At 46.0% G+C, this 27,940-nt stretch overlaps 1 protein-coding gene across 4 annotated transcripts in view; it reads right to left on the bottom strand.

Moving 5' to 3' along the window:
- The window catches only part of NELL2 (neural EGFL like 2), an 871,367-nt gene that overhangs the window by 456,473 nt on the left and 386,954 nt on the right, over nt 1-27,940 (bottom strand). For 2 of the 4 annotated variants that reach the window (XM_069628010.1, XM_069628008.1), the window contains exon 12: nt 5,962-6,090. The exons of the other annotated variants lie outside the window; for them this stretch is intronic. In XM_069628010.1, coding sequence (XP_069484111.1) covers nt 5,962-6,090 — 129 coding nt within the window. The remainder of the gene's footprint in view (nt 1-5,961; nt 6,091-27,940) is intronic. 4 annotated transcript variants of the gene reach the window in all.

The following is a 27,940-nucleotide window of genomic DNA, read 5'->3' as shown; positions in this document are numbered from 1 at the left end:
CCATCCACCCCAGATGGGGATTCAGGTACGTTTTTTTTTCAACCCCCCTCCCCTGCAAATCATCCCCTCCCCGCCCTCACAACCCCACTTACCTTCTTATTTCTCCTTTTCTGGGAGCGAACGTGCTGGTAACACTTCTGTTCCCAGCGCGTCTGCTCCCGATGGCCGCCATGGAAAGGGAAAACGGACTCCGTTTTCCCTTCCCTTGTGCCATTTTCTTTGAATTTTCTTTTTTTTCTGTTCCGAAATGCTGCAGCTTTTTGGAACAGAAAAAATACTGTTAGTACCCCGGTCTTGCAGGACAGGATCCTAATAGCAATAAGCCACTCGCCACTGGGGCATTACTGAGTCAGGTAATGCTCCAGGGCCTTCATTAAGGCTTCGCTCGAGCATATAACTATGGGCCCCGGGGCTTACCTGACTCTGTAATGGTTCCACAGCTCGGGGCTTATTGCTTAATTATGGACCCATACTGTATGAAGTGTCAACCCACAGGTGTTGCTGTTTTGTGGGTCAAGATGGTGCATCTAATAGTCATCCTGTCATGCCTTCTCTAACAGGTCACACCTGCATACTTTTCTTGCGGGTTTGTTGCCTTGGGCAATCTGCAGTTGTATGCACCTTGTATCAGTTTGTTTCTGTTCTGTGGGGTTGTTATGGCAGAACTTCCGCAGGTGTGTTTGCACCTCCTGACATTGCATAGATACGTCCAGATCTTTTTTGTTCTTTATCTATTGAAAATGTACTCCGTGCCACATTTTCGTAAATTGCTTGAATCCAACCAAGGGTGCTTAATAATTATAATTATAATTGGTTATTTATAACGTGCTTAATACCCAGAGGTTTCTAAGCACGGACCCGAGGATCGAACTTGTGTTGCTCTGCATTATCTTGCTTCCAAGACAAGCGCATTGCCCTTGAGCTGTCCTCCCGAGAGCTTCTTTCCTAAATATTTGTTGTAGGAAATCAAAATAAATGCAGGGAGGCACACAGGCAACGCCTTGACTAGAACTTAGTGAGGACTCCATCATGGAGTGCAGAAAGACTGGGGAGCAGCCCATCAAATGCATGCCAGGCAATATTGAGGAACATCGCCAACATCTGGTGTCAAACAACCCAACCCCTGCGATTTAATAAATGCTTCCAACGACCCACAAACTGGTACTATGTCTAGGTGAGGTTTTGAGCAGTTCAGCGTTTCTACTGAGATGGAACTTTAAGGATCATAGAAGCATTAACCAGGAATTGGACCCAAAGATTGAAATGACACGTTGGGTGTCATTTCCAAGACAGACATTTTGCTACACAGACATATATATATATATACATTGAAAAATAAGGTGTAGGTAGTAAGAGCATAGGTCATGGTTTCTCATTATGTGGTCAACTCCCCTAATTCCTATACAGAATTCTCAGTGGTGAAGGATAATGGTAATTGTAGTCCAAAATCACTATAATGGGTAACTATGGTATCCAGTTAGCACTGGGATATAACCTTCTTTTCAACCATCTGAACACTATGTATTATCCGCACTTAATCTTAGGGGCATCTACTTCTTTCTATAATGTATGGCCGTTTTGTTGTCTTTACAAAGGAGACTCCATCTTTCCAAGCTCTCTCCCAGAGCCCTTTGTGAAAGCTAGGCTTTTGTAAGCTGTATTTCCCTTTTGTGTGTCCTTACGAAGAGGCATCCACCTTTACACCCCTTTCCCACAATCCCCTCGTGAACTCCACACCTGCCAGCCATGTATCCATTGTTGGGGAACCAAGACACCTCAGAAGCCACATTTCCCACAGACTGGACACCCCTACCGTCAGAACTAACCGTGCTCTAAGACGGTCCTTCATGAAAATTGACCTCAGTCTTCTGAAAAACCCTCGGGCCAGATGCCGACACCCAACCCTCCCTCTCCATCTTACACAGAAACCTAATGGTTTTTCCATGCCACCGTTCTGCAAGAGGGGGATCTCTGCCCTTCTCTGGGCATCTCCCTCTTTTAGCCAGGCAACCTCGTGACCAGATCTGGCCCCAGCGCTCCCTTGCTTTCTTCCCATTTCGCTCTCCTTTGCCGTGTATTGTTAACCGTCTCCGATGACGCTTTTCACTCACTAACTCTTCCCATTTCCCTAAGCCATCTCTGAATGACTAACCCGTTCCCCCCTAAATGGGTCCTTCCTTCCTTCCCTAGCTCATCCGCTATCATTGGCGCATTTTCATTGGACGGGAACCAGTTTCGTCATTCCCTCCGCACTGGTTGGGCCTATGGCACGATGTTGCCCACAAGGGTCTGTTTGCATTATATTTGCATGTTTCTTTCATAAGTGTGAGTCACCTGCGCGTAATCATGCGACTCATTGGCATTTTCTCAAGCAAGCAATGCCCGTGTCCAGTCCAGTGCAAGTAGTGTGTAGATATAATCCTTACAATAAGGACAATAATAATGAAATGCTTGGTACAAGATTAATATATCAATAAGAATGAATAACAACTGGAACATTATGTTGCACACCACCAGTATAGAAATGCATGAACACATTTGAAACCAAGATTGAATAGAATGGGTTAATGAACTGTGAAGAGAACGTTAAATGAAACGATTGTTTTAAATAAATGAAAGGATATTTTATATGTAAAAAAACGAGCATGAGCTCAAATTCTAATGCGGAAAGCCCCTCACTTGAACTCTGCCTTTAGGAGTCCTGGTGGCAGGCAGAAGTCTGAACTCTGCCTTTAGGAGTCCTGGTGGCAGGCAGAAGTCTGAACCATGCCTTGTCCTGGTGGCAGGCAGAAGTCTGAACTATGCCTTTATGAGTCCTGGTGGCAGGCAGAAGTCTGAACTATGCATTTAGGAGTCCTGGTGGCAGGCAGAAGTCTGAACCATGCCTTGTCCTGGTGGCAGGCAGAAGTCTGAACCATGCCTTGTCCTGGTGGCAGGCAGAAGTCTGAACTTTGCCTTTAGGAGTCCTGGTGGCAGGCAGAAGTCTGAACTATGCCTTTAGGAGTCGTGGTGGCAGGCAGAAGTCTGAACCGTGCCTTGTCCTGGTGGCAGGCAGAAGTCTGAACTATGCCTTTAGGAGTCCTGGTGGCAGGCAGAAGTCTGAACCATGCCTTGTCCTGGTGGCAGGCAGAAGTCTGAACTATGCCTTTAGGAGTCCTGGTGGCAGGCAGAAGTCTGAACCATGCCTCTAGGAGTCCTGGTGGCAGGCAGAAATCTGGACCATGCCTCTAGGAGTCCTGGTGGCAGGCAGAAGTCTGAACCATGCCTTTAGGCGTCTTGGAGGCAGGCAGAAGTCTGAACCATGCCTTTAGGCGTCCTGGAGGCAGGCAGAAGTCTGGACTATGCCTTTAGGAGTCCTGGTGGCAGGCAGAAGTCTGAACCATGCCTCTAGGAGTCCTGGTGGCAGGCAGAAGTCTGAACCAAGCCTTTAGGCGTCCTGGAGGCAGGCAGAAGTCTGAACCATGCCTTTAGGCGTCCTGGAGGCAGGCAGAAGTCTGAACTATGTCGTTAGGTGTCCTGGTGACTGGCAGAAGCCTGAACTATACCTTTATGAGTCCTAGGGACAGGCAGAAGTCTGAACTATGCCTTTAGGAGTCGTGGTGGCAGGCAGAAGTCTGAACCATGCCTTGTCCTGTTGACAAGCAGAAGTCTGAACCATAACTTTAGGAGTCCCGTTGGCAGGCAGAAGTCTGAACTATTCCTTTAGGAGTCCTGGTGGCAGGCAGAAGTTTGAATTATACCTTTACGAGTCCTGGTGGCAGCCAGTCCTGGTGGCAGGCAGAAGTCCGAACTATCCCTTTACGAGTCCTGGTGGCAAGGCATAAGTCTGAACCATGCCTTAAGGAGTCCTGGTGACAGGCAGAAGTCTGAACCATGCCTTTTAGGCGTCCTGGTGGCAGGCAAACGTCTTTACTATGCCTTCATGTGTCCTGGTGGCAGGCAGACGTCTGAACCATGCATTTAGGAGTCCTCGTGGCCGGCAGAAGTCTGAACTATGCATGTAGGAGTCCTGGTGGCAGGCAGAAGTCTGAACCATGCCTTTAGGGGTCCTGGTGGTAGGCTTAAGTCTAAACTATGCCTTTAGGAGTCCTGGTGGCAGGCAGAAGTCTGAACCATTCCTTTAGGTGTCCTGGTGGCAGGCAGAAGTCTGAGCCATGCCTTTAGGAGTCCTGTTGGCAGGCAGAAGTCTGAACCATGCCTTTAGGAGTCCTGGTGGCAGGCAGAAGTCTGAACCATGACTTTAGGATTCCTGGTGGCAGACAGAAGTCTGAACTATGCCTTTAGGAGACCTGGTGGCAGGCAGAAGTCTGAGCCATGCCTTTAGGAGTCCTGTTGACAGGCAGAAGTTTGAACTATTCCTTTAGAAGTCCTGGTGGCAGGCAGAAGTTTGAACTATACCTTTGCGAGTCCTGGTGGCAGGCAGTCCTGGTGGCAGGCAGAAGTCTGAACTATGCCTTTATGAGTCCTGGTGGCAGGCAGAAGTCTGAACCATTCCTTAAGGAGTCCTGGTGACAGGCAGAAGTCTGAACCATGCCTTTAGGCGTCCTGGAGGCAGGCAAACGTCTGAACTATGCCTTCATGTGTCCTGGTGGCAGGCAGACGTCCGAACTATGCCTTTAGGAGTCCTGGTGGGAGGCAGAAGTTTGATCTATGCCTTTACGAGTCCTGGTGGCAGGCAGAAGTCTGAACTATGCCTCTAGGAGTCCTGGTGGCAGGCAGAAGTCTGAACCATGCCTCTAGGAGTCCTGGTGGCAGGCAGAAGTCTGAACCATTCCTTAAGGAGTCCTGGTGACAGGCAGAAGTCTGAACCATGCCTTTAGGCGTCCTGGAGGCAGGCAGAAGTCTGAACTATGCCTTTAGGTGTCCTGGTGACTGGCAGAAGCCTGAACTATGCCTTTCTGAGTCCTAGGGACAGGCAGAAGTCTGAACTATGCCTTTAGGAGTCGTGGTGGCAGGCAGAAGTCTGAACCATGCCTTGTCCTGTTGACAAGCAGAAGTCTGAACCATAACTTTAGGAGTCCTGTTGGCAGGCAGAAGTCTGAACCATTCCTTTAGGAGTCGTGGTGGCAGGCAGAAGTCTGAAGTATTCCTTTAGGTGTCCTGGTGGCAGGCAGAAGTCTGAACCATTCCTTTAGGTGTCCTGGTGACAGGCAGAAGTCTGAGCCATGCCTTTAGGAGTCCTGTTGGCAGGCAGAAGTCTGAAGTATTCCTTTAGGTGTCCTGGTGACTGGCAGAAGTCTGAAGTATTCCTTTAGGAGTCCTGGTGACAGGCAGAAGTCTGAACCATTCTTTTAGGAGTCGTGGTGGCAGGCAGAAGTCTGAAGTATTCCTTTAGGAGTCCTGGTGGCAGGCAGAAGTCTGAAGTATTCCTTTAGGAGTCCTGGTGGCAGGCAGAAGTCTGAACCATTCCTTTAGGAGTCCTGGTGGCAGGCAGAAGTCTGAAGTATTCCTTTAGGAGTCCTGGTGGCAGGCAGAAGTCTGAAGTATTCCCTTAGGAGTCCTGGTGGCAGGCAGAAGTCTGAACCATTCCTTTAGGAGTCCTGGTGGCAGGCAGAAGTCTGAACCATTCCTTTAGGTGTCCTGGTGACTGGCAGAAGCCTGTAGCAGGCTGATGTGCATTGCATCTTTGCTTGTAAGCTGCACAGAGGTCATATAGCATAGCACAGATTGCAGCCTTACATTTTAGCACAGAGTTTTGTTTATACTGAATTCATTAACTCTGTGGTTTTAAAGACGTGTCGTGAACGTTTTCTGTGTAGGCATAATCTCACTACTTCCCGTGACATGTCACTACGTTTATGCAATTGGAAAATTTCAAAATATTAATTGGATTGTGAATAACTACTTCCAGACAATTAACCTGCTTTAAAAGCATGATCACCTTTGTTCCTGGAAACATCTGATTCCATCGTAAAATGCATTAAATTATGCATATGACTAAAATAGCTGTGAGAGAATTACCTTCGCAGTAGGCACTATCCTCCCGAAGCGCCCGGAAACCATCCCGACAGGTGCACACCGCTCTGTCTTCCAGGTTTCTGCAGACAGAATATTCCATGCAGTTATGCCCCTCGAAGCAAAAGTCGTGCCCTAGGGGAAGGATACAATTCTTGGTTAAAACAAAGCAGATATATACATTATGCATTCACACATATTCTAACTCCTTGATCTCCAACACTCTGGACTTCGGTCCTCCAAGGACGTTCCCACTACCAGCGCTTTGAGACTATAATAGAGAAAATAACACGTCATGTTATAACGTAGAACTATATAATTGGCAGCATTTTGTTGGTAGGTAATTTAATTGTCCTACCATTCCATTATAAATGCACAGCTCTAGCTTAGTTGGAAGAAAGACACTTTTCCTAAATGAATGGAAGCAGATTCAGGGAAGCAGAGCAAATGTACCCTGCGGTTGGCGAACAGTGCCAGCAAACGAGCAAAGCGCAAACTCTGAAGCAGCAGCCGTGTCTCACATATATGGCAATGGCCAGATGTCTACACAATTAGGGGCTGCACTGCATTTTTAAGCAGTAATGTAAATTAACTGCACATGTTTTGGGAGCTGTGTTATGAATGCAATACCAAAGTATCTTCTGACTTGTAAAAAGGAAACCATATGGTCAACATTCTAGGCATCCCCCAAAAGGAGTTCCATATTAGTGGCCCCAACCTTTAATGCAGGGGTGACAACTTGTTTGACCCTCCCGCCGTGGTTGGCACACGTTCCTGATGATAGGAATTACAGGTGACCACGTGGCAGTCAGTGGGGGGGGCAGGAGGGATTAGGGAGAGGTTGTGGATGGGTAGGGGGAAGTAGGGAAACTGGGAAGAGGGTTAGGGTAACACAATTGGATAGGTAGAGGGACTTTAGGGGAAAAAACACACCTTCATACTCTGCATACCCACCTAGCGACCTGACCTCACCTAATAGTAACCAAACCTGCCTGAAAAAATAGCCTACTGCCTTCCTAAATCACTACAAACATACATTCCTCTGGCCCCCTTGTGCCAGAACATTAGAAACAAAGCATCAGACCTGTGACACACCCTTAATGGGAGTTGAGGCAGCAAGATGTACATGGCAACATAATGATGGCAACATAATGAAACAAAACAGCAGGGAGCTTCTCCCCTCATGATTGACAAAACTCATGGAAAGGGCGCAAGGTTTCTGCTTGAACGGCTGTGGTAATAAGGGGACAGGGTAAGTGGGAACATGGTGAAACTTATGTCAAGGGCTTGAGGCTGGTACAAGTTAACGGCCAAGTGTGTAAAACCGGACAACAAGGTGGTCCCAGAGGGGCAGCATAAGGGCCTTTCAACCATTTCATTTAAAAGGGGCCTCAAACATCCAGATGACATTGACCCCCCATTTTGCCAGTCAGCACCTACAACATGGCAATATATTCCTTTCTACATTACATTAGTTCTGGGGCTTACAATGTGCACTTTGATGGAGACCTTCCAGCCGTCACTTCCCTCAAGCCCACCTTGGGGACTTCTCTCATACACAAAAGCAAAGTCCCCAAGGTGTCCTCTGCCCCCCCCAGATTTTATGTGTCTCCTACGCCCCTGCTCCCAAGATGGTGCATATCTATCTGCCATCAAAAAAAGCATGGGAAAATCTTCTACCCCAGTTAAGAGTAGACTAGACCTTTTGAGATAAGGCGAACATGCCAAAGAGTCACGCGCGCCCTTCCCCGAAGGCATCAGGGAGCCATATAAACATTACATAATATCATGACTTAAAAATACTCAAGAGCCCAAGATGGGGAAAATACAATACAAATTTAAATAATAACCGACTGAAGAAAAAATATAATCCCAGTTGCAAAATAACTTGTCAGTCTCAGGAGGATAGCTCAGGGGTAATGCGCTCACCTTGGAAGCAAGACGATGCGGAGCAATACAGGTTTGATCCCCGGGTCCGCACCTAGAAACCTCTGGGTATTAAGCACGTTATAAATAACTAATCATATCATGTCAAGGTCAAATGTGAAAGGCATGTCTAAGTAAATACGTTTTTAATCGATTCTGAAAATGCAGCGGAGAAGCGCAGGATAACCGGGAAACATCCCACAGCCATGAAACTGCAGCGCACCAATCTTGTTTGGAATATTTTGAATGACTACATTTTCTGGTATCTCATCTCAAACGGTTTCAGTAAATGTTTCTGCACCCAAGAAGAGCGCCTTGAAACCCATTTAGCGCTATTTAACCTGAATGCAGAACTCCAATGTAGGGCTGTGAAGGTGAAATACAGCTTTAAGGTGCACACACTCAATTATAATAAACTATTTCCTTTATACATCCAGATCCCATCCCACTATGATCCTTATTCAAAGTAAATTAGGTGATCACATGACCTACTTTGACTATAGCACGGCTCGGAGCCCCTAGCTACTGGAGACCTCAAGGTTTGCCACCTCTTCTTTGGATGTACTTCTGGGACCCCCATCTGACTGTGCCAGGGAGTGCCCTGGGTCCTGAGATGAATTCGTCTTTCTCAGACTGGCCCACATATAGTATTTGGGTCCGGCTGCGTTCCCATCAAGGGCTGCGCTGGAAACTGGTCTGCTTGGTAAAGTGTAGAGTTCCTTTGATTGGTGGAAATCCTGCCACTTGTGCAGTCGGTTCTATTCTGTAATCATCGAAGAGATCATGCAGATGTGGAGAGATTGCAGAAAAGGATCACCTTTTACCACTGCTTGAAGTATCCCTTCTTCTAGAGCCGATGTCTGCATAATGTGGCTCTCCGCATATATTTTGGACCGCAACGCCCAGGATACCTCCCCATTTTGGCTAGGGCAGATGGGAGTTGTAGTCCAAAACATCTGGTGAGGCAAAGGTTGCACATGCTCTGTTCTAATGCACTCGTGAATACTGGTGGTCACTAGCACAACTCTCCTGAGTTTCTTGCCAAATTATGGGAATGAGAAGCGGATACTTTCTGATGCCCCAATGTGCCATGATCTGTGAATATTCACCCGGTGCTGTGGACACATGCACGATTGCCTTGCCCGTACAATGAGCAACAATTGGAGAATATTCTCACACACACTTGATATTCCTAGACTCTTCTACTTCCATACAGACTTGCAATATCTTACCATGTTTTCTCCAAGACTGGCAGCGAGGCAGACAGACACAAACGCAACTCCAGGCCTCGAGGGCCGGAATCCTGACGGGGTTTTCAGGATATCCCTCATTCATATTCATGAGAAGAAATGTGCCTACATTTAGAATCGTTGTATGCAAATTAATCTCATGAATATTGATGAGGGGTATGCTAAATCTGACATGTTTACAGTCCTGGAGTTGGGCAACCCTGCCTATCTCTATTCCTTTGATCCTTAGATCCACATGAGGTAAGAAAAGGATGCAGCACAGTGTTGGCCGGGCATCAAGCTTCACAACCTCCAAAACACCCGATTTCAGTCACTCCATTCCAGCTTCACTCCCAGCCTGGAACGCTATCCAAACATCCTAAATCCGCACAACAGACATTAGAGAAAAAGAGAGAACATTGAAGAAAGAGAGAGATAATTACAGGAAAGGGGAACCTTGATGGCCCTCAGACGAGATGCTAACATATGATCCTGTCCTGAACCAGGTGTTATGGTGTGAGATCCTTGAAGCAGCAGTGGGGCTGTAAACAAGTTCCTTCATTAATAAGAGGTTACCAGGACAGGTGTCCAATAGGACGGTAAGAAGACCTTAAGAAGGCCATGGCTTCCACCACCCAGGCCTTGTATCTCCAGCTGCTGGGGCAGGAAGCAACACTCATATAGAAACCTTCCAAGCACTCATCCAACATTCTCTCTCTGACATCATCCAGTCCAAGCACGCAGGAAGGCATGGCGCAACACCAGATGGGTATATTAAAGGTGGTAAACTTTTTTTAAAAACCTGGAATAGCAAGGTGCAGCTGTTGTGGTTGGAGAGCTAGAAAGGCCAGGGAAATGTTTATGGTGGGAATTTACATGGTATGTTATTGGTATGTTATACACCATGACTTCTCCCATGTTCATGGTCTCACGTTGCATAGGGGCCTGCAATCGATGGACTCGGTTTGGGGTCGTTTGTGATGGAAAGTAAGCTAGAGGGGGAAGTTCTGCAAACCTTGGCTCTCCAGGTGTTTGGTATTTCAACTGCCATCGGTCCCCGTTAGCATATTCAATGCTGAGGGATTATGGGAGCTGTAGTTCAAATAATGGAGCAAATTGCAGATTACAGTGCCCTTGGATCTTCTACGTTACTGAACGTACCATCAGCAGGCCACAGATTGGCTAATCAGCACTCAGCCCACACCCTACTGGGAGGCTACGCAGTCGTTTCATCCTTAACCAGGATCACTATTATTCTTCTGCCTTGAGAAAGACTATGGTCAAAAAGACAAGTAGCCGTTTTCTCAATTTTTCAATGTAAATGGATTTAATTGTTCTTTTCTTCAAATAAGAGTGCCCTCTGTGATTAAACGTGTTTCGACGTGTTTTCCAGTCAATCCCAGCCTTCCTGAATCAAATCTCGTGCTAATCCGTCCCCTCGAGAGGACGGATTAGCACGAGATTTGATTCAGGAAGGCTGGGATTTAACCCATGACTGGACATACACGACAGAAAGTTCACTTGTGGAGAACTACAATTAGCCCTGATTTGAGAAAGTCGGTGGATCCATCGAAACACGTGCAATCACAGAGGGCACTCTTATTTGAAGAAGAGAACAATTAAATCCATTTACATTGAAAAATTGAGAAAACGGCTACTTGTCTTTTTTCTCAAAGGTATCTGGGCGCATGGGTAATATGTTAAAGTAACCATCTGGAATCCTTTCAGAGGGAGGACTGCAAGTTAGCATTTGGTGCAGTGTTGATGTACGGAGATTGGTAAAGCTATCATAAACAGGGAAACTGTTCGGTGTACATTTAACACCTTAATCACCAAAATCGTATATATCTTATAACACACGAAGGTGACCCAAGACACAGCGCAAATAATTTTGATGGCTTAGAGTCAATCTGTGACCATTTGCTAAACCTATCACTGTCCCTGAGGGAAGAACTAAACTCTCCATGGGAGCACAAGATGGCCCTAGGGAGTGGTGATGCGGCTCCTATCTAACAAGGATAGGAGAGCTAAAATCCTCCACTGAACGCAACCTAGTTATCCAACCAGTTGAACAGCGTGGTACACAATCATTAAAAACAATAGGCAAAAATATGTATTGGTCCCTGTTGGCCCTGGATGCTGAAAAGGCATTTGACAGGGTGGCCTGGGGGTTCTTGCCTGCAACCCTCCAGAAGTTTGGTTTCAGTGAGGGATTTTTGAGGGAAGTCTCTGCCCCTTACCACGGACCTACAGGAGAGTTCTAGTCAATGGGAAGCACTCAGATCTGTTTCCCCCGGCCCTGGGACCAGACAGGGTTGCCCTCTCTCCACACTGCTGTTCGCCCTCTCCCTAAAACCTTTATTTTAGTTATCAGGAGGGCTCCACAGGTGGAAGGTATCCAGGTTTGCGGAAGATATATCATTTCGGCCTATATGCTGACGATATTCTGTTGCACCTCAAGAACCCGGTGTGCTCCATCACCGCAGCATTGGAGATCATTAGGGAATACGGACGGCATTCAGGCTTCAAGATTAATCAGAAGAAGTCTATCCTGTTCCCGTCTGGTTCCATGTTGGATGCCGCGGGAGTGGTGTTGCAAGGCCTGGGGGTGGAGAAATGCACGGGTTCCTGTGCTTCCTAGAGGTGAATGTCAAACAATCCCTTGATGAGCTAGGGGAGGTGAACTACCCCCCTCTCCTGGAGGCCCTTTACCGGAACCTGGAGAAATGGAGTAAATTGACGGTCTTTTGGATGTGCAGATTAAATGCACTAACGATGGCAGTGCTCCCGAGGGTCCCCTACATGTTCCATATGCTTCCGGTGGGGGTGCCAGGGAGGTTGTTCGAGCTTAGGAGCAGGGTACTAGAATATCTTCGGCAGGGTAAAAGATGGATGATAGCATATCTGACCTTGATCCTGCCTAAGGAACTAGGGGAGTGGGACTGCCGGACTTGGAAAGGGACTATAGGGCTGCACAGTTGAGGCTGGTGATACCCCTTCTCCATGCGAATCCCCAGAAGCAATGTTTCTCTCTAGAGAATTGTCTACTGAGACCGGTGACGATCGGTGAAAGGTTGTGGGCCCCTCGTAACACAATTCCTCATAGGGCCAGAGATCATAGTGTGCTCACGGTATTGTGGGATATTTGGAGACCTGGGGGAGCGATAAAGGGGGTTACAACGTGGCCTTCCCCACTCAGCCGTTTGTGGGCCCCGCCAGTGCGGGACAGCCTTCCAGGTCCAACAAGGTTTCAGGCATGGTACGACGCCGGGTTGGAGAGAGTGGGTCAGTTGCGGTCTAAAGGAAGGTTTATTGCACTACAGGATCTAGAGGAGGCTCTGGGGTTAACTAATATGTTGGTTTTTCTATATCTGCAACTAAGGCGGGGGTCTTGACGGCTGAAAAATGGAGGGAGAAGTTCCAAAGGGAATTGTCTCTGGTGGAAGTGAGACTTGATCGCGCAGGTGGAGTTTAGGCCTGACCTCTGCGCTCTATAAGGCTTTAGGCGCTGCAGGGGGTGGAAACACGGAGGCCCTACGGCTCAGATGGGAGAGGGACATGCGGACAGTTATTGAAGAGGGGCAATTTTATTTGTATTTATTTATTTTGACATTTGTAGAGCGCGCCGAACCCGGGGGCATATGGGTGCTGGAATGGGCTGCGATGTGTGAAGCAGCGTTCAAAACAGCGATTTCGTGCCAACACAAGTTGCACGGCATTAAGCTGCTGTATAGGTGGCAGCTCGACCTGGTGAGGCTCTCGAAGATGTTCCCGGGGGCGGATCCTCACCATTAGAGGGGTTGTGGAAAGGCACGCCTCCTATTGGCACATGTGCTGGGATTGTGTGGCTATGCTGGCCTATTGGAAAGAGGGGTTGGGTTGGATCCACGGGGTGGACGGAAATGGCTTGCCCCTGGACTATATGTTGGTGCTTTTTGGGCTCTCCAGGGAAGGGGAGGACTGGTGCCTGCTCTCGCACATGCCCCACTTTCTGCTGCTGGTGGCGAGGCCCTGCCTGGTGGTGGGCTGGAAGAGGGCGAAGCTTCCCACACAGAAGGAGTGGGCCACTAAAGCAAATGATTTATATATCATGGCATCCCTGTGAGATGTTCGCCAACACTGCTTAGACATAGTTGTTCTTCTGCCCGGCTGGGGGACGGGGGGAGCAGTCTGGGTGGGGTGGGTTTTTGGGTTATGTTGGGCGTTTAGTCAATATTTCTGGAAGTGTTGTTATTGTTGTTAAAACGCCTGTTTAACGAAAACTCTGACAAAGAATTAAAAAAAAATACAACTGAAAAACACAAACCGAATTGTCGCAGGACCAAACCATCTAGCATTTAAGAGAGGATTTTATTTTTATTGGACTCACCCTTAAGTGTGCGTCCATGTGATCCTCTCGGGAGGATAGCTCAGGGGCAACGTGCTCACTTTGGAAGCAAGACGATGCAGAGCACCACAGGTTCAATCCCCAGGTCCGTGCCTAGAAACCTCTGGGTATTAAGTGCGTTATAAATAACCTATCATATCATTAATCCATAAATTAATCATGTCCTGGCAAGCAGTCAAATGCGACAATGCCCATAAAAAGCACAACCTTAAATGTGGTGTCCCGACAGCATCCATCACACAAAAAGGATATACACAAAGCAGGTCAACCAGTTTCAGGGACCAAAAAATAAATATAAAATGGAGATGGATGGAACCAGGCTCTGCACGTGGGTATGCTCCGATGCATTTTGGATGTGCTGTGTCTGGTAAGTCCCAGGCTGAGTATATTATGTATTTATTAAGGTAGCTTTATAATACGCCCTCTGTGAAAGAAATCACTTTCTTGCACTACGCAATTTGTGGTGGCCCCTCGGCTTTGTGAACGTGTGCCATGTCCCGGGAGCACTTCCAGTCCAAAGTCACATGAGATGTTTGCAGTTGTCCAGACAGCACGCCTAGTGGGTTCTCAGCCTCCTCAGGAGTCTGAAAAACAATTGTTAATCTTTGGCTGGGCCACAAAATAAATAACAATGTTATAGATCTTAATATATCAGGAATCAGTTTATCAGAACACCTCTAGGCTCTCCATGGGAACTCGCTAACAGCAAAGACTAGACATTGACCTTGAGTGCATCTGCACAACCACAAAAATGGTGTCAAACTCTTGGCGCTATACCTGTCCTGTACCATCTACCCAGCCAGACCTTAGGCCTTCATAATGTGGACATAGCAGCACACAGTGCACAATTGTTCCAATGTCCTCATCTTTGCAAGAATTTAGCACTTCATGGCAATCTGCTTTTCTCCCATTCTCCCTACAGCACCACTGTTAGTAAAAGCTGTAGATGAAGGTTAAAAGACAGCAAGCAAATAGCAGAGGGTTGTGGGTATTAAAAGAAAGTGACAAAGAGATCCATGTCTTAGTATCGGGAGGATAGCTCAGGGGCAACAGGCTCGCCTTGGAAGCAAGACGACACGGACCGGGTCCACGCTTAGAAACCTCTGGGTATTAAGCATGTTATAAATAAGCAATTATAAGTACCCAAGCAACAGATCAATTTCAAGAATGTTACCTCTTGTAACCGCTTTGCTCCAGGTCCAATGTGATGTTTAGCGATGAGGATTTCACTTCTAGCCAAAACCTCAGGGATAGCCCAAGTATGGGAAAAGCCGAGACTGAAGACGCACAATCATAAACTCTTGAACCCGGGCAGAGAAAGAGGCGTATCGATACCCAACATTTTATATGAAAGGGATCTATAATGAGTTCCCTCAGGTAATTCCATTGTTTTAGTCAATAGCAAGAGTGGTGTCAATGCCGTTGACTAGACAATGAATCCCTTGTTTGGCACACAATAAATTAGAAATAGGTGAAGGGGCATGCAAAATGGACTTCAAAAACCTGCTTTAGGTCTCCAGCAAAGAAACAAGGTTAACAGGGCCCCAGAGTTCAGGGCCAAACATGGCAACCGAAACCCACTTGATCCGATGTACCTCAAATGATGCTGGAATCATCCTATGGCCCATGTTAGTGCCTAGTCGCCCCACCGCACAAACTACATGATGGAATGAGTGGTCGGCCTTCCCCCACCTGTCGTGACCATTTGCCCTTTCAACTGAACCCGATTCTGAAGGAAACCATAGAGCGTAAGACCCTCAGTACTAGGCTCTTCAATATAGTTGACATGTTCCAGAGATTTGTTGAGAGCAATTTTTTGACTCTTAGTCTTCAATGGGCCTCATTATAAGTTTGCCGGTCCAGGAACTACGGTACTGGTAACCTTGCTGGTACCGTAGTTCCCGGACAGGCAAAATACGAGTTCTGCTCGCTGGTGCCTTTTCGCCCGCCAGGTCGGAGCTGGCGGGCATACCGGCACCCGCGAGCAGACACTGCCGGTAGCAGCGGCACCAGTGGAGTAACTTTGCCGAAAAAGTTGGGGGGGCCATGACATCTGAAGAAAAGGTGCCCCAGCCAAATGAATGGTTACAAAATGGTGTGCCATGAAAGTTGGGGGGGGACAAACACCCCTGTCCCCCCCTTAAATTACGCCCAGGACTGGCACCATTCTGAATTCTGCCAACCTCCCAATTCCCCTTGAGTCCTATTGGGCTCAAATGGGAATAGGGAGTTAAAGTTTCCAGCCCCTGGCAATGGGGAAATACATGGTCCGCCAGGGTTGTACTGGCCCTGTATTTCCCCATTGCCAGGGGCCGGGAAAAAACACAAGTTCAGTGGCAGCCTGCCCGTTTTACCGGCAAGGCTTCCGCTGAACTTGTAACGAGGCCCAATGTCTTTATTTCAAGGTTCATGTCCCGGCAAGAAATTATTAAACCCTAATAGGAATTTGAAGAGTGATACCTCTGTTTAGGCCAAAATACCCACATCATCTGCGAAAAGTCACACAGGACGTGGGCAATGCATGGTCAATGGCACTTCCACCTGAATTTTCTGGAGTTCATTCACTATTCCAGTAATGAATGAGTTAAACAGGTCTGGTGCTAAGGCACAGCCCTGGGGCACTCCTTTATTAATTGCAAAGGAGTCAGTCACGTCAATATTTTGCCCATGTCTGTAGAATTATTCCCAGGTTACAAGTCTAGGGTACACCCGGGTGGACGGCATCAGTATATTTTTGTGGCCAGGTAGCAGTGAAATGGCTGTGTGCTCAGGTCAGTAAGTGGTACACTTTAGGAAGTGTGCATTGGAGAGTTCAGTCAATGGGATGCCTGTCTTGCTCATGGAGCCAGGCTTTGGTCTTATTCCTTAATGTGTAGTACGACTGTTCTTCCCTAATGGCGAGGGGGAGGTCATTCTATTTTCTAGTCTCTAGGACCGGGACGATGGCTCCACCTGCACGTTGTTGCCTAAATCTGGGTACAGTGACACAATGTCTCATGGAGGGCCTAATAGGTCTTGATGATGTATGGCGGGTGATGGTGTTGGCCAGATAGATGGGTGCTTGGTTAGAAAGGCAGTTGTGAGTAAGAGACAGGGTTTTGTAGGCTATTCTTTGGTTGATATTGAGCCATTTGAGCGAGCGTCTAGTTTCCGAGATATGGTGATTCTTAGGAATGTTTAGGGCTGCTCGAACAGCATTATTTTGCAGGACCTGCATTTTGTTGAGGTTGTGTTGAGATGTGCCAAGGTAAAGTGCATTGCGGTACTCTAACTTTGGGAGTACTAGGGCTCTAGATAGCCTGATGCAGTTAGCAGGAAAGAGGTACGGGCGGCAGGCTGTGATGAGCTTGCATTTGTAGGCAGATGAGGACGCTAAGGCATTAGTTTGCCTGGTTAGCGTTAATGCTGAATCTATATAGATCCCTGATGTTTTCACCACCTTGGCGACTTTAATTAGGTTGCCATCAATGTTGAACGACGAGAATGAGGTATTCAGGTTAGTCAAGTTGGCTGCCGAGCCCAGAAGGAGCAACTCAGTCTTGTTGTCATTAAGACAGAGTCCGTGCTTCGCCATCCAAGCTTGAATGACGGTGTAAATGTTGTTGAGCGTCTCACTGTCTGCAATGTAGTCGCCTGTAATGGGGATGAGTATCTGAGTGTCATTGGTGTAATTCGTGTAGATGACACCCAGATAGTCAAGCTCATCGAAAAAAGGGGCTTGGTGAACACATTGTAGCGGGTGGGCGACACACAAGAACCTTGAGGCACTCCACAGGTGACGGGGTTGGTGAGGCAGACGCAGACGGAGAAAAGACCCTCATAGATCTATTTTTAAGGGAGGACTTAATCCAGGCATTGGCTTGGTTTGAGAAGTTTGCAGTAGTGGACAGGTGTTTACATAAGATGGTATGATCAAGCACATTAAAGTAAGAGGAGCAGAGCTAGTTTACCTTTGTCTTTCAGTGTCTGGATTTGGGTCTTAAGGTCGATGAGGGCAGTTTCGGTTCCATGTCTAGGTCTGAAGCCGGATTGTCTCAGACCTAGTAAGTTGTTGGTTTCCAAATATTGTTGTATCTGCAAATAAGCAGCACGGTCAAGTATTTCTAGAAGAAATGGGACAGTCGTAATGGGTCAGTAGTAGTTGGTCGGGTTGTTAGGGTCGAGAGAGGGTTTCTTTAGCAGCGGGAGAACCCACGCATCTTTCAGGTTGATGGGTACTGTGCTCGATTTGAAAGAGGTGTTGAAAATCGATGTAATGAATGGGGCCAGTTCCTTGGCAGCTTCCTTGATGAGGGGAGCTGGACATGCATCACCTTGACAGTTAGAGGGTCTAAGTTTCTGGATGATGGTTTCAACCTCTTTAATAGATAGTGGGGAGAAGTTAAATTGGGGTTGCAAACTCTTAGTCGATGACTGTGAATTCGGAGTAGAGTCACTGTTCGAGATGAGGGATTTCTTCATTACTATTTTGTTTTGTAGCATAGAAATCTTGTCTTGAAGTGAGTTCTGTATGTTAGTACACCACTGGGTGTTATTGACGCATGTGTCAGGTGGCAGAGCAGGTGATTCTAGCTCCTTCAGTATATTAAAGAGTTCCTTCGTGTTGGATTCTGCTTTAGAGATGCGGTTGTTAATGTTATCTTTCTTGGCTTAGATTATGGCTATTTTGTAGTTAAAGGAGGCCGCAGCAAAGTTAGCTTTGTTTTCTGCAGAGGGTGTATTTTTCCACAGTGACTCAGACGTTCTTTTGATTTTCCTAAGTGACTTGAGATGAGGGGTGTATCAGGTATTGAGGCGGGAGCATGGTTTGGAATTGCGTCGTTTCAAAGGTGCTAGTGTATTGATTGCTTTGAGAATGGTGTGATTGTATAAGTCGACTAGTACTGTTGGGTCTGAAGATGTTGTGGTACAGCTGGTGATTTGCTGTAGTGGATTAAGTTTGTCATGGGTTAGATTGCGTTTCTTTCTAGTCATTGTGGCTGGAGCTTGGATCATTTGTGGGGTGGCTGAGACGATTTCATTAATGTGGAATCGGATAAGATGATGGTCGGTCCAGGCGCACGGTGTGTTGGAGAGGATCTCAATATTACAATTGAGGTCAGCAATCCAATCAAGGATTTGGCCTTTGTTATGAGTGGGAGCCGAGATACTGTGGAGAAAGCCTAGTTCAGACAACGCGTCCTTCAGTGCACCGGCTTTTTGATCATTAGGGTCATGAAAACCTAAATTGAGATCGCCAAGGATGACAATTTGTGATGTATTCTTGGTATTAGATGATAATAGGTGTGATATGTCATTTTCAAATGACGTGGTTGGGTCTGGTGGACGATAAACGAGATGCAGAGTGATGGTGGCAGTCGGAGATGTGGAAAGTTTGACAGATAGTTCAGCTGAAGGCAAGGGAGGATTGGTAGATTTCCTCAAACCTAATGAAGTTTTATGTATAAATGCCAAGCCTCCTCCTTTAGAGATGCTGGCATCCCTGTCTTCGCAGATAATTGAGTAATTATCAGGAATGGCAAGGGCAAGTGCGGGGCCTGAGGCTGTGTGCAGCCAGGTTTCTGTGATTACGATAAAGTCAAGGTCGTGTGAGGTTATGATGTCTGCAATATCTAGAGCATGTGCCTGAAGGGATCTGGCATTAATGAGGGAAGCTTTTATGGGTGGTATGGTGTTGGGTTGGTAGTTGGGTAGTACCTGGCTAGTTTCTGAAGCATGATGGGCTGCTGGGGTGATAGTTTTACTTTCTGAGAGGGTGCCTTGTGCGTTTGATTTGTGCTGATGATGTGTAAGTCTGGTGCAAAGTCTATAGTTTCTATAGATAGTAGAGCAGGGCCGAGTGGACGATTCAGTTAAAATGCTTACATGGTGTGATGTAACATTGATTGTGGCTGGGTTGAGGGTGGAATGAGATGTTGTTATGTTGTTGTCTAGCAGGGCTTTAGGAGGATGCAGAGCTTTGGGTAAGGTGTCAGGGCCCAGTGGCCATGTCCTCACGGGCAAAGTGGGTGCAAAAACAAGACAGGGTGGTAAGAACCAGGAAGGAGGTATCAAAGTTGAATGTGGTATGTTAGGTGATGATATTGGACGCACGGTAGGCGCCATGTAGCGATAGTGGCAGGGTTGGATGAATACTAGTATAGAGGCAGTGCAGTAGAGTAGACAACTAAGTATACTTGTTAGGGTTACATGGAGTTCTTTCATGACTAAGCTAGCAATTTGTGGCCTTGATGAAGAGCATTACAGTGGTAGTACAATACGGGTCAGTTGCTTTGAGTAGTTGCAGCGATCAAATAAAACAATAGGCAGGGCAAATTCTAAACTTAGCAATGTAGTGGATTTCCAATGATCCGGTGCTGGTTAAAACAAAGCAAGTCCTAAGCATAGCATTGTAGTGAATTGCGTTGGTGGGGCCGCATAATAAAGGAAAGTCATAGGATGTCCAATAAGCGGTCGGCACATTGTGATGCAGCTGCAACCATAGGTCTATACGTTAATGAGTGCAGTAACATCAAGTTCATACTAATCTGGTCGATTTCAAAGGCAACGAGGCAAGATGGGCAGTAGAGACACGTGTAACGAGCAATAGGCAATGAAAAAAAAAAACTAAGGAGCTTAGTAGAACAATCAGGTGGGGCCCGTTCATTCAAAAATTCAAAAATACACCTAGGCAGGAGATGCAGAGCAATAGGCAAGGAATGAGCACGATGTGGCATCTCAGTGAGCTGCGTGTACAAGACGCATCACAAAAGACTCCCTTCTTACTCTCTATTCCCTCTCTCGTTCTCTTCGCTCTGCTGATCTTTTCCTATTCTCTCCTCCTCCCACTCCCTGCGCCTCCTCCCGCTTCCGCTCTTTCCAACTCCTTGCTCCGTTCCACTGGAACCGTCTCCCCCTACCCATCCGCTCTTCTCCCTCCTACCCTTCCTTTCGCTCTTCTCTAAAATCTTATCTTTTCCATTCCCCCAACACCTCTCACTTCCTCTCCTACTTCTCCCGCCGCCCATGCCTCACCCCCTACTCCTCTACCTCTATACCCTCTCCTTTCCCTCTACTCCCCTTTTATCCTACCTCCTGCTCTTACTTAGTCTTATTCTTCCCTCTCTTCTTCCGCACACCCTCTTGCTTCCCTTCTTTCTTCCGCTAACATCTCCGCTCATCCCTCCCATTCCCACTTATTCCTTTGTCCCTCTCCACTCTCTCCTCACCTCAGCAATAGTGTAAAATGCTCCTAATACTGTTTTCAAGTTGTGATTTAATTACCATCTTGTGTTGTTGTAACTCCCACTCCCTCTTATTCCTTTGTCCCTCTCCACTCCCTCCTCACCTCAGCAATAATGTAAATGGTTCCTTATATTGTTTTCGAGTTGTGATTTAATTACCATCTTGTGTTGTTGTAACTCCCACTCCCTCTTATTCCTTTGTCCCTCTCCACTCCCTCCTCAGCACAGCAATAATGTAAATGGTTCCTTATATTGTTATTCGAGTTGTGATTCAATTACCATCTTCTGCGTGTTGTATTTCTTCTTGTTCTCATGTAAAGCACTTTGGATTAAAGTAAAATACAAATAGGACTCAGTGTAACATGATCAAGCATGTTCTGTGGGTCGGCATGAATGCGGCGAGTCACTTGGGGCAGTGGGAGCCACGAGGCGACTAAGCGAGGAAAATATAGTAAGGGTGAACTTGTAATTGATGCAATCAATCGTTGGAACAACAGGACAGAGTATTTCTGAAACAAGTGTCAGGATACATAATACTAAGAGAGTAAGCCCATGTCGCTGGGCATGTGACGGAATAGCATAGGTAAATCGACCATACTGTAATGTATACCTAAGCGTCACAGCATATTGGCGGCAAGTCTGTTCCATTTCTATGGAAGCAGGTCGGGCACTCCCGTAGAGTAAAGACGGTGGTCGGTGCCATCTACTGTGGCGGGGAGGTCATTTTATTTGGCCTGGTCTGTGCTCTGCTGCATCAACCAGTGCCAGCGTCAGGATTCACACCCAGAACGTCAGGGACCCAGACCAGAAAGCTGCTCACTAGACTGCATGCAAGCGCAATCAGTGTGAGTGGGAAAGGTCTTATGCTGGGATTTTCGTCTACAGGGAATATTTTGATACAGATTGCGCGGTTTAAATGATAAGCGCCTTTTAAACTTGGCCAGCAGTATTATAGGACCTTCTCCTCTCTGGTCTTATTTCTGAGGCATTGATATTTTCGAAAAAGCGAATGCTTGTATGTTGAGCCCCTTTTACGATTACTACAGGCCAACTGGATGAACTTAGGATATTTCCTCTGTATGATACGTCCAGTCTCAGGGACATCACTTCAATATTTATGTTCATGAGCCCATAAACATTTGCTAGCACCTGTCCGCAGATAATTGATGTGCAGTTGTGTTATCAAGATTATAGTTTAATAATCAATCTTACAACAGTTTCACAAGCTTTCCTGATTCAAAGCTGGCTCTCCTATAAATGAAAGCCAAGTACAATTTCACGGACTTCAAAAATACAAGTTTTTTACGGATTGTTCCAAATACTTGGAATTACTTTTAAATGTGTCAGTGGGAAAATGGAAGGCTTCCTATCCCAAAAGGCCAACTAAAGGGTTTCCCCAGATCTTAGACTCTCAAAGACATCATCTCATGGGTGGTCCTCATTATTATCGTAATGCCCAGATCCCAGCTCCTGACTCTAGTTATTCCCCGACTAAACACTGACCCTTGTGGTCTCCCCGCAACACCCACACAGGGCCATGTTGCTGCCATGCTGGCCCCAATCGTAATGTATAAATGCAAATAAATAAATAAATCAGCAATGGAAAAGGGTCTCGAGAGATCATGAGTCTTTACGGGCGGCAGATGGTTGCGGGGTGTCTGACCGAAATGTGAAGTGCCGAGGGACGGGCAGCAGAGCTCCGCGGGTGAAAATGTCATGCTCCCCAGGAAAATATGTCAGCCAAATAACTACATATTCATAAAAACAGGGAAAGGAAAAAAAAGAAAAAATCCTATTTCTGGAAAAATGCCCGAATTGAAACAGTCGATTCTTTAAAAGTAGGATTGGGAAGAAATTACATTGGGGGGGTTATACTACTTTGCCTGTATCGACAAACGGAATTAGCCTTCCCGCTGGTTGATATTCCGGTATTACAGGCAGCAGGAATGCCAGTAGTTCCCCATTCCATGGAGTCCTCTAGACCTCCATGTGGGAAAGTACCTGAATTACCGCCAATGGTATTACCAATGCTGGTATTTCTGGTGTTTTTTTGCCATTGGGGAAATGATTGGCCTCCAGCTCTTGGCTGGAGGTAAAACGGGTAACCGCCAACTGGCAAAGCTGTATTTGTCCAAGCATTTAAAGTGCTGTTAATGGATTTACTGCCATTTCTACTAGCACTTTTACCGCTCCGCCAAACATGGACCCCCATCAAACCGTAATTTCAGCGTAGTTCCACACTTATAATTGTCAACAAAACAGGACTAGGCTTTTCTGCAGACATTCCAGCCCGCAGTACCACCGTGCTGCAGTAATATTGCAGAAGCAGGAAGATTAAGGTTTCAAAAGCCTCTGTTCTTTCTTGTGAAGTCAGTCCTTGGACCATGAGCGCACCACAACAATACGAAATGCTCAGGAGCTCGAAGGTCTTTGCCTTTTGTCGTTAAGAACATAATCTTCTCGTGTAGATCCTGTGTGCGCGGAGGATGCCAATTTGACCTCAGTTGCCATGGCATCCAAAGAGAACTGATTGTATCCATAGGGAAATAAAAAAAAAAGATGAAGGAACACCGACACTTCTTCTAACCCCGGTCCTTGAGTGGGGAAGACAAATCGGCTGCTTTCTCTGTGGTGACTCCAATCACATGTAATCCCTTCTAAAGCCTTCCTATACACCTGAATGGCTCGCGGAAAACACCAAATTCACCCAGGGGCTTTAGGGGAAGAGCATTCCAGTATGATCCGCCGTGCCATCAATTTTCAGACAACCTATGTAAATGAACTTTGCGTTATAATCCGGAACGCGCAACACGAAGCGAGGGCCATTGGCGTAACTTTTAATTATATTCCACAGGACATTTGCTAAGGAAATGACAAACCAGCTGATCTGGCGAAATTGAATGCGAGCGTCGCTGGGATCCGCTTGAGCATGGAGTCAATACATGAGGTGAACAGCCAAGGCCATGAAACATGTTTTTATCATTCTGAAAATCATATTTCACAAAGGAATAAAAATAGCATTCGATGCCTTCAGCGTTAAGTGGCCCTGTTTAATTGACAGGTCTGGGCGAGAATCAAAGCCTTTTCGTGAAGCGCATTGGAGGAGAGGTAATTACAGCGCAGCAGGCCTGCACATATTGTGCTGCCGTCGCCTTCTATTTGAGCAGGGCTCTGAATAATCTATGCAGGCTCAAAGGAAAGGAATATCGAGAGGAGAATCTGGTGACCAAGTGGCTGCTTTGCACAACTCTTAGCAGAAAATGATTTATATTCTATAAAACGAATGATGCTAGGTTGTTCTGGACTCGAATATATGGTAAGAGTACGGCCTCTAACACAGAAATTGGTGCATCGAAGCAATGCTGAGAAAAATGTATTGCCAACATGTCTGATGAATCCTGTGGATCCCTCACTGAAACCCTGCCTAAAGCCTCCTCCCAGGTGGCCAGGGAAAGGCAGGCACTTCCTCTTCCTGGCCTTGGGGTGGTGTACTGTGGGAGGATCACCTGGGAGGAGACAAGGCCCAGTGTGGTGAGGCCATCCCGTGGGATGAGACGCTGTATTTGTCCTTTAAAAGGGAGAACCTTTTAAAGTTGCCACGGCAGGTAATGGACAATTGTCGTTATGATGTATCTGAACCTCATATAAAATCTGTCTCTATGGGCATAGGTGACATAACATCTGAACAAACCCTAAGGACAGAAAGACCATTCGAGGCACCTAAGGATACAAATCTTCCTTACTCCCAAAGATATAATGGAAGGGAATTTGAAAATGTTGCCTTAAATAACCTGTCTTCCTTGTTAATAATGTAATTGATGGGTCATCCTTGAATACCTATAAGGGAAATACGGGGAAGTGACCAAAAAGGCCTAATTTTGCTGTTGGGCACTACAAGTCCCATAATTCCATAAGTACTGGGATGTGGAAGAGGGCTGAAGAGGCATGTTGCAGTAGTAGTCAGGCAATTAAGCCTGATAGCTCACACCTGAGGGAAGCTGAGAGGCTTAAAGGGCCCCCTCAGGTGCAGGCAATGAGAAGAAGCTTGGCCTGTGGCTGGAATGTATGCAGTAGTAGCTGAAGCAGAAGGAAGAAGGCACAGCGTGGGACATCCAAGCAGAAGTGGGATAACTGATGGGACGGCAGGACATTAATACAGCAGATTTCACCTGCTTGCCCTGTGAGGGTCCTGTTCCCGCAAACTCTGATGTCCAGAGGTTGCGCAGCGGTAGGAGTGAAGGAAGACTGCCTTTACGCATATGAGCCTAATTGCAGAGATTGCACAGCAGGAAGCATGTCAGAGACCGTGGACAGAAGTTGTTGTGAAGCCGAGAGTCTCAGGAGAGAGAGGGACTCCTTATTCACATGGCCGGACCGGAGGCGCCTTCGGCAAGGAAGGGTGTGGCTCCAGAAGCCCGATGTCATAGAAGTTGTGCAGCCTGCGGAGAAAGGAACACAGAAGCAGGTGAATTTTACGGGCATTCTGATTCCTTGTGCGAACACTGTCGACAACAGTATTCAACCAAATAATCACTTGCATATGAGTAGAAGTGATGTGAAGTGGATTGTAGAGCCTTTAACAATGAAATAGTTGAATTGTAGCACTCGCGCGTGATCAGGTATTCTCTCTTTTACATGCGTAAAGAGCAAACGCAGTGAAATTCAATTGTTGATCTTAATTGCATGTGCCGAAGAGGAAGAGTGACCTCTGAATCATTATTAAAGCAGGCAACACTTTTAACAAGAGAAGCCAAGTGGTTAAACATTGTTATGACAAGTTGGAGAGAGCCAACATTGCCCAAGCCAAGAGTGAACAAGGTATTTCCCAATTAAGACTGAACCCAGCCTTTCCCAGAGCAAAAGAACGATCTAAATATTACTGTGAGTCAAATAGAACATCGGCATTGGCTAAGACAAGAGTGTGCAAGCATTACCTGAAGCCAAGAGAGTGGCAACAATGCTTTTGGGTAATTATTCCGGGTAACAGTAGACAGAGGGATAAAGGCATGGTTGGGGAAGGGAAACTTGTACTTATAATTGTTCTTTGAAGTTAATACAACCTATATCGCCAAAGCCAACAGGAAGAAGAGGGAAGTGTGCCCTAAAGGCAATTTTGGGTTGTCGTTGTTAGGCAGTAAAAAGTGGCAAAGAGGTGCCCCTCTGGAAAAGGGAATATTCAGAGGAAGAGTGCCTTGCTTACTTGAAGGTGTTAAAAGTACCAAAAGGTGAATCTTGTCATAACTGACAACCTTTTGAAGTAAGAAAGTACTGAAGCTGTGGTGGTGTATTTGCTTGCCAGTAGACTTGATACTTCAGTAGCACAATTGAATCTGGAATACTATGAGGCAGAGGAGTAAACCCTCATGGTAACACTCTTGTAGAAGTTGCTCGGAGTTGAAAGTTGCTGAAGTGGAAGTGGCAGTGCTGTGAAGTCATCCCGAAAAAGATGCCTACTGTGACTCCTAATCTTATAAAGAAAGACATCCTAAGTGTTAAACGAGAACCGTGTCTCATTAACATTTGCAGAATGTGCATTTACTTTAACCCAACAACGAACGGTGGTATTTCTTCTTGGACAACTGGAAGTTGTGGCAAAGCATTATGGCTGGGAATGACATTGATGCTATTTTGATTAAATGGAAAGTCTTTATTTCACCAAGATGAGAAGCTTTTCTGTTGTTTGATTGTTGGTTAACAGAACTTTACTTTAACATTGAAGTAATAAGAACTGAACAGAGATTTTATTACACACACAGATTTCACTGTTTCTTTTCGTTGAACTTTCGAGCTGAATTTACCTTGAAACCTGAGCAAGGGGAGTTCATCAAGAAAAGTTGCGAATATCATTGTTGAGGTTACTATGAATTGCCATATGTTTCTTCATGTGTTTGATGTTTAAGTGAGAGGGCCAGACATCCTATGTTAGAGTGTTTTCCTTTAGTCTTGATAGGCAGGGAAATCCTCGTCAGAGTAGGTGTAGTGAGGCGTGTGATAACATTTATGATTTAATAAAATGTCACAAATCAACCAATAGTTGTCTGCCTCACATTTCTGACCCCTCACCCATGTTGGGAAAAAACAGACTATTTTCAAATGGCAACTATTATGATATGATATGATATGTCATTTATAACGCACCTGTACACAAGCATTTCTAGGCACGACAAGACAAGGAGGGAGGCAGAAGGAGGACAAAACAATGATCTTACTAGGCCTTGTGCCCTTCAGATTGTGCAAGGACAAGGACTCCTGAGGTGGAAGGGAGAAGTGCAGGTAACTCATTAGTAACTATTACTCAATGTAGTACATTTTGAGGCTATACTAAAAACGTTTAAAAACTCAACTGCTCCCGGTGTTTACAGACTATGCAATAGTTTGCTTAAAAGAAAATGCAAACTCCGGTGCCAGATTTTATATATATTATTCAGAACTATTAGCCAATCTGGAGGGATGCCTCATAGTAGGAGTGATAGAATTGCTGTACTGGTTTACCAAAGTGGAAACAAAACTATACCATCAAGTTACTGCAAACCAGCAATGCTATACGCTCCTGCCAAAGTGTTTGCCCCGGTTCTTTTGATCGAGCACACGCTTGGATGGAGGACAAACAAATAATTTCAATGGAACAAACCAGCTTTAGTACCATAGTCATTATACTAACCTTAACAACAACAGTTGACTATGCTAAATTATGATATAATGGCCCTGTATATGTATCTTATTTAGATCTAAGCGTGGCATTTGATGCAGTAGATATAAATCTACTATGCCTTAAAGCGCAGCGATGGGGCATCCAAGAGGCTCACTATCCATGATCATCGCACCTCACAACAACACCACAGTTTCACTGCGATTAAATAGGCAGGGCCGTCTGAGTGATTCTATTGTAACTTTTATGCGGCTTAAGTAAGACTGTGTCCTTGCCCCAACTTTGTTTCATTTATATTTGGTGGATATGCCTAACACAATTGCAGGAGAATCTGTATATCCTAAAAAAATGGGACAACTTAAAATACATTGGCTAGGGTATGCGGATGACATTATAATCATGGATCGCATACCCTTTGGAGTACAGAAGCAAATTACTGATTTGGCAGAATACACTAAGTCACACTCATCGGCTGTTAATAAAAACAAAATAATGATTTTTGATGGCTCTTATAAAAGTCAGAAATACACCCGGCATAGTGATAACAACAAACTCGAAGAGGTGGATAAAT

The sequence above is a fragment of the Ambystoma mexicanum genome, chromosome 12 (assembly GCF_040938575.1).
Source record: "Ambystoma mexicanum isolate Mex_15411 chromosome 12, UKY_AmexF1_1, whole genome shotgun sequence".
Taxonomy (NCBI): Eukaryota; Metazoa; Chordata; class Amphibia; order Caudata; family Ambystomatidae; genus Ambystoma; species Ambystoma mexicanum.
The sequence above is the reverse complement of the archived record's forward strand: the minus strand, read 5'-3'. Positions and strand labels throughout refer to the sequence as shown.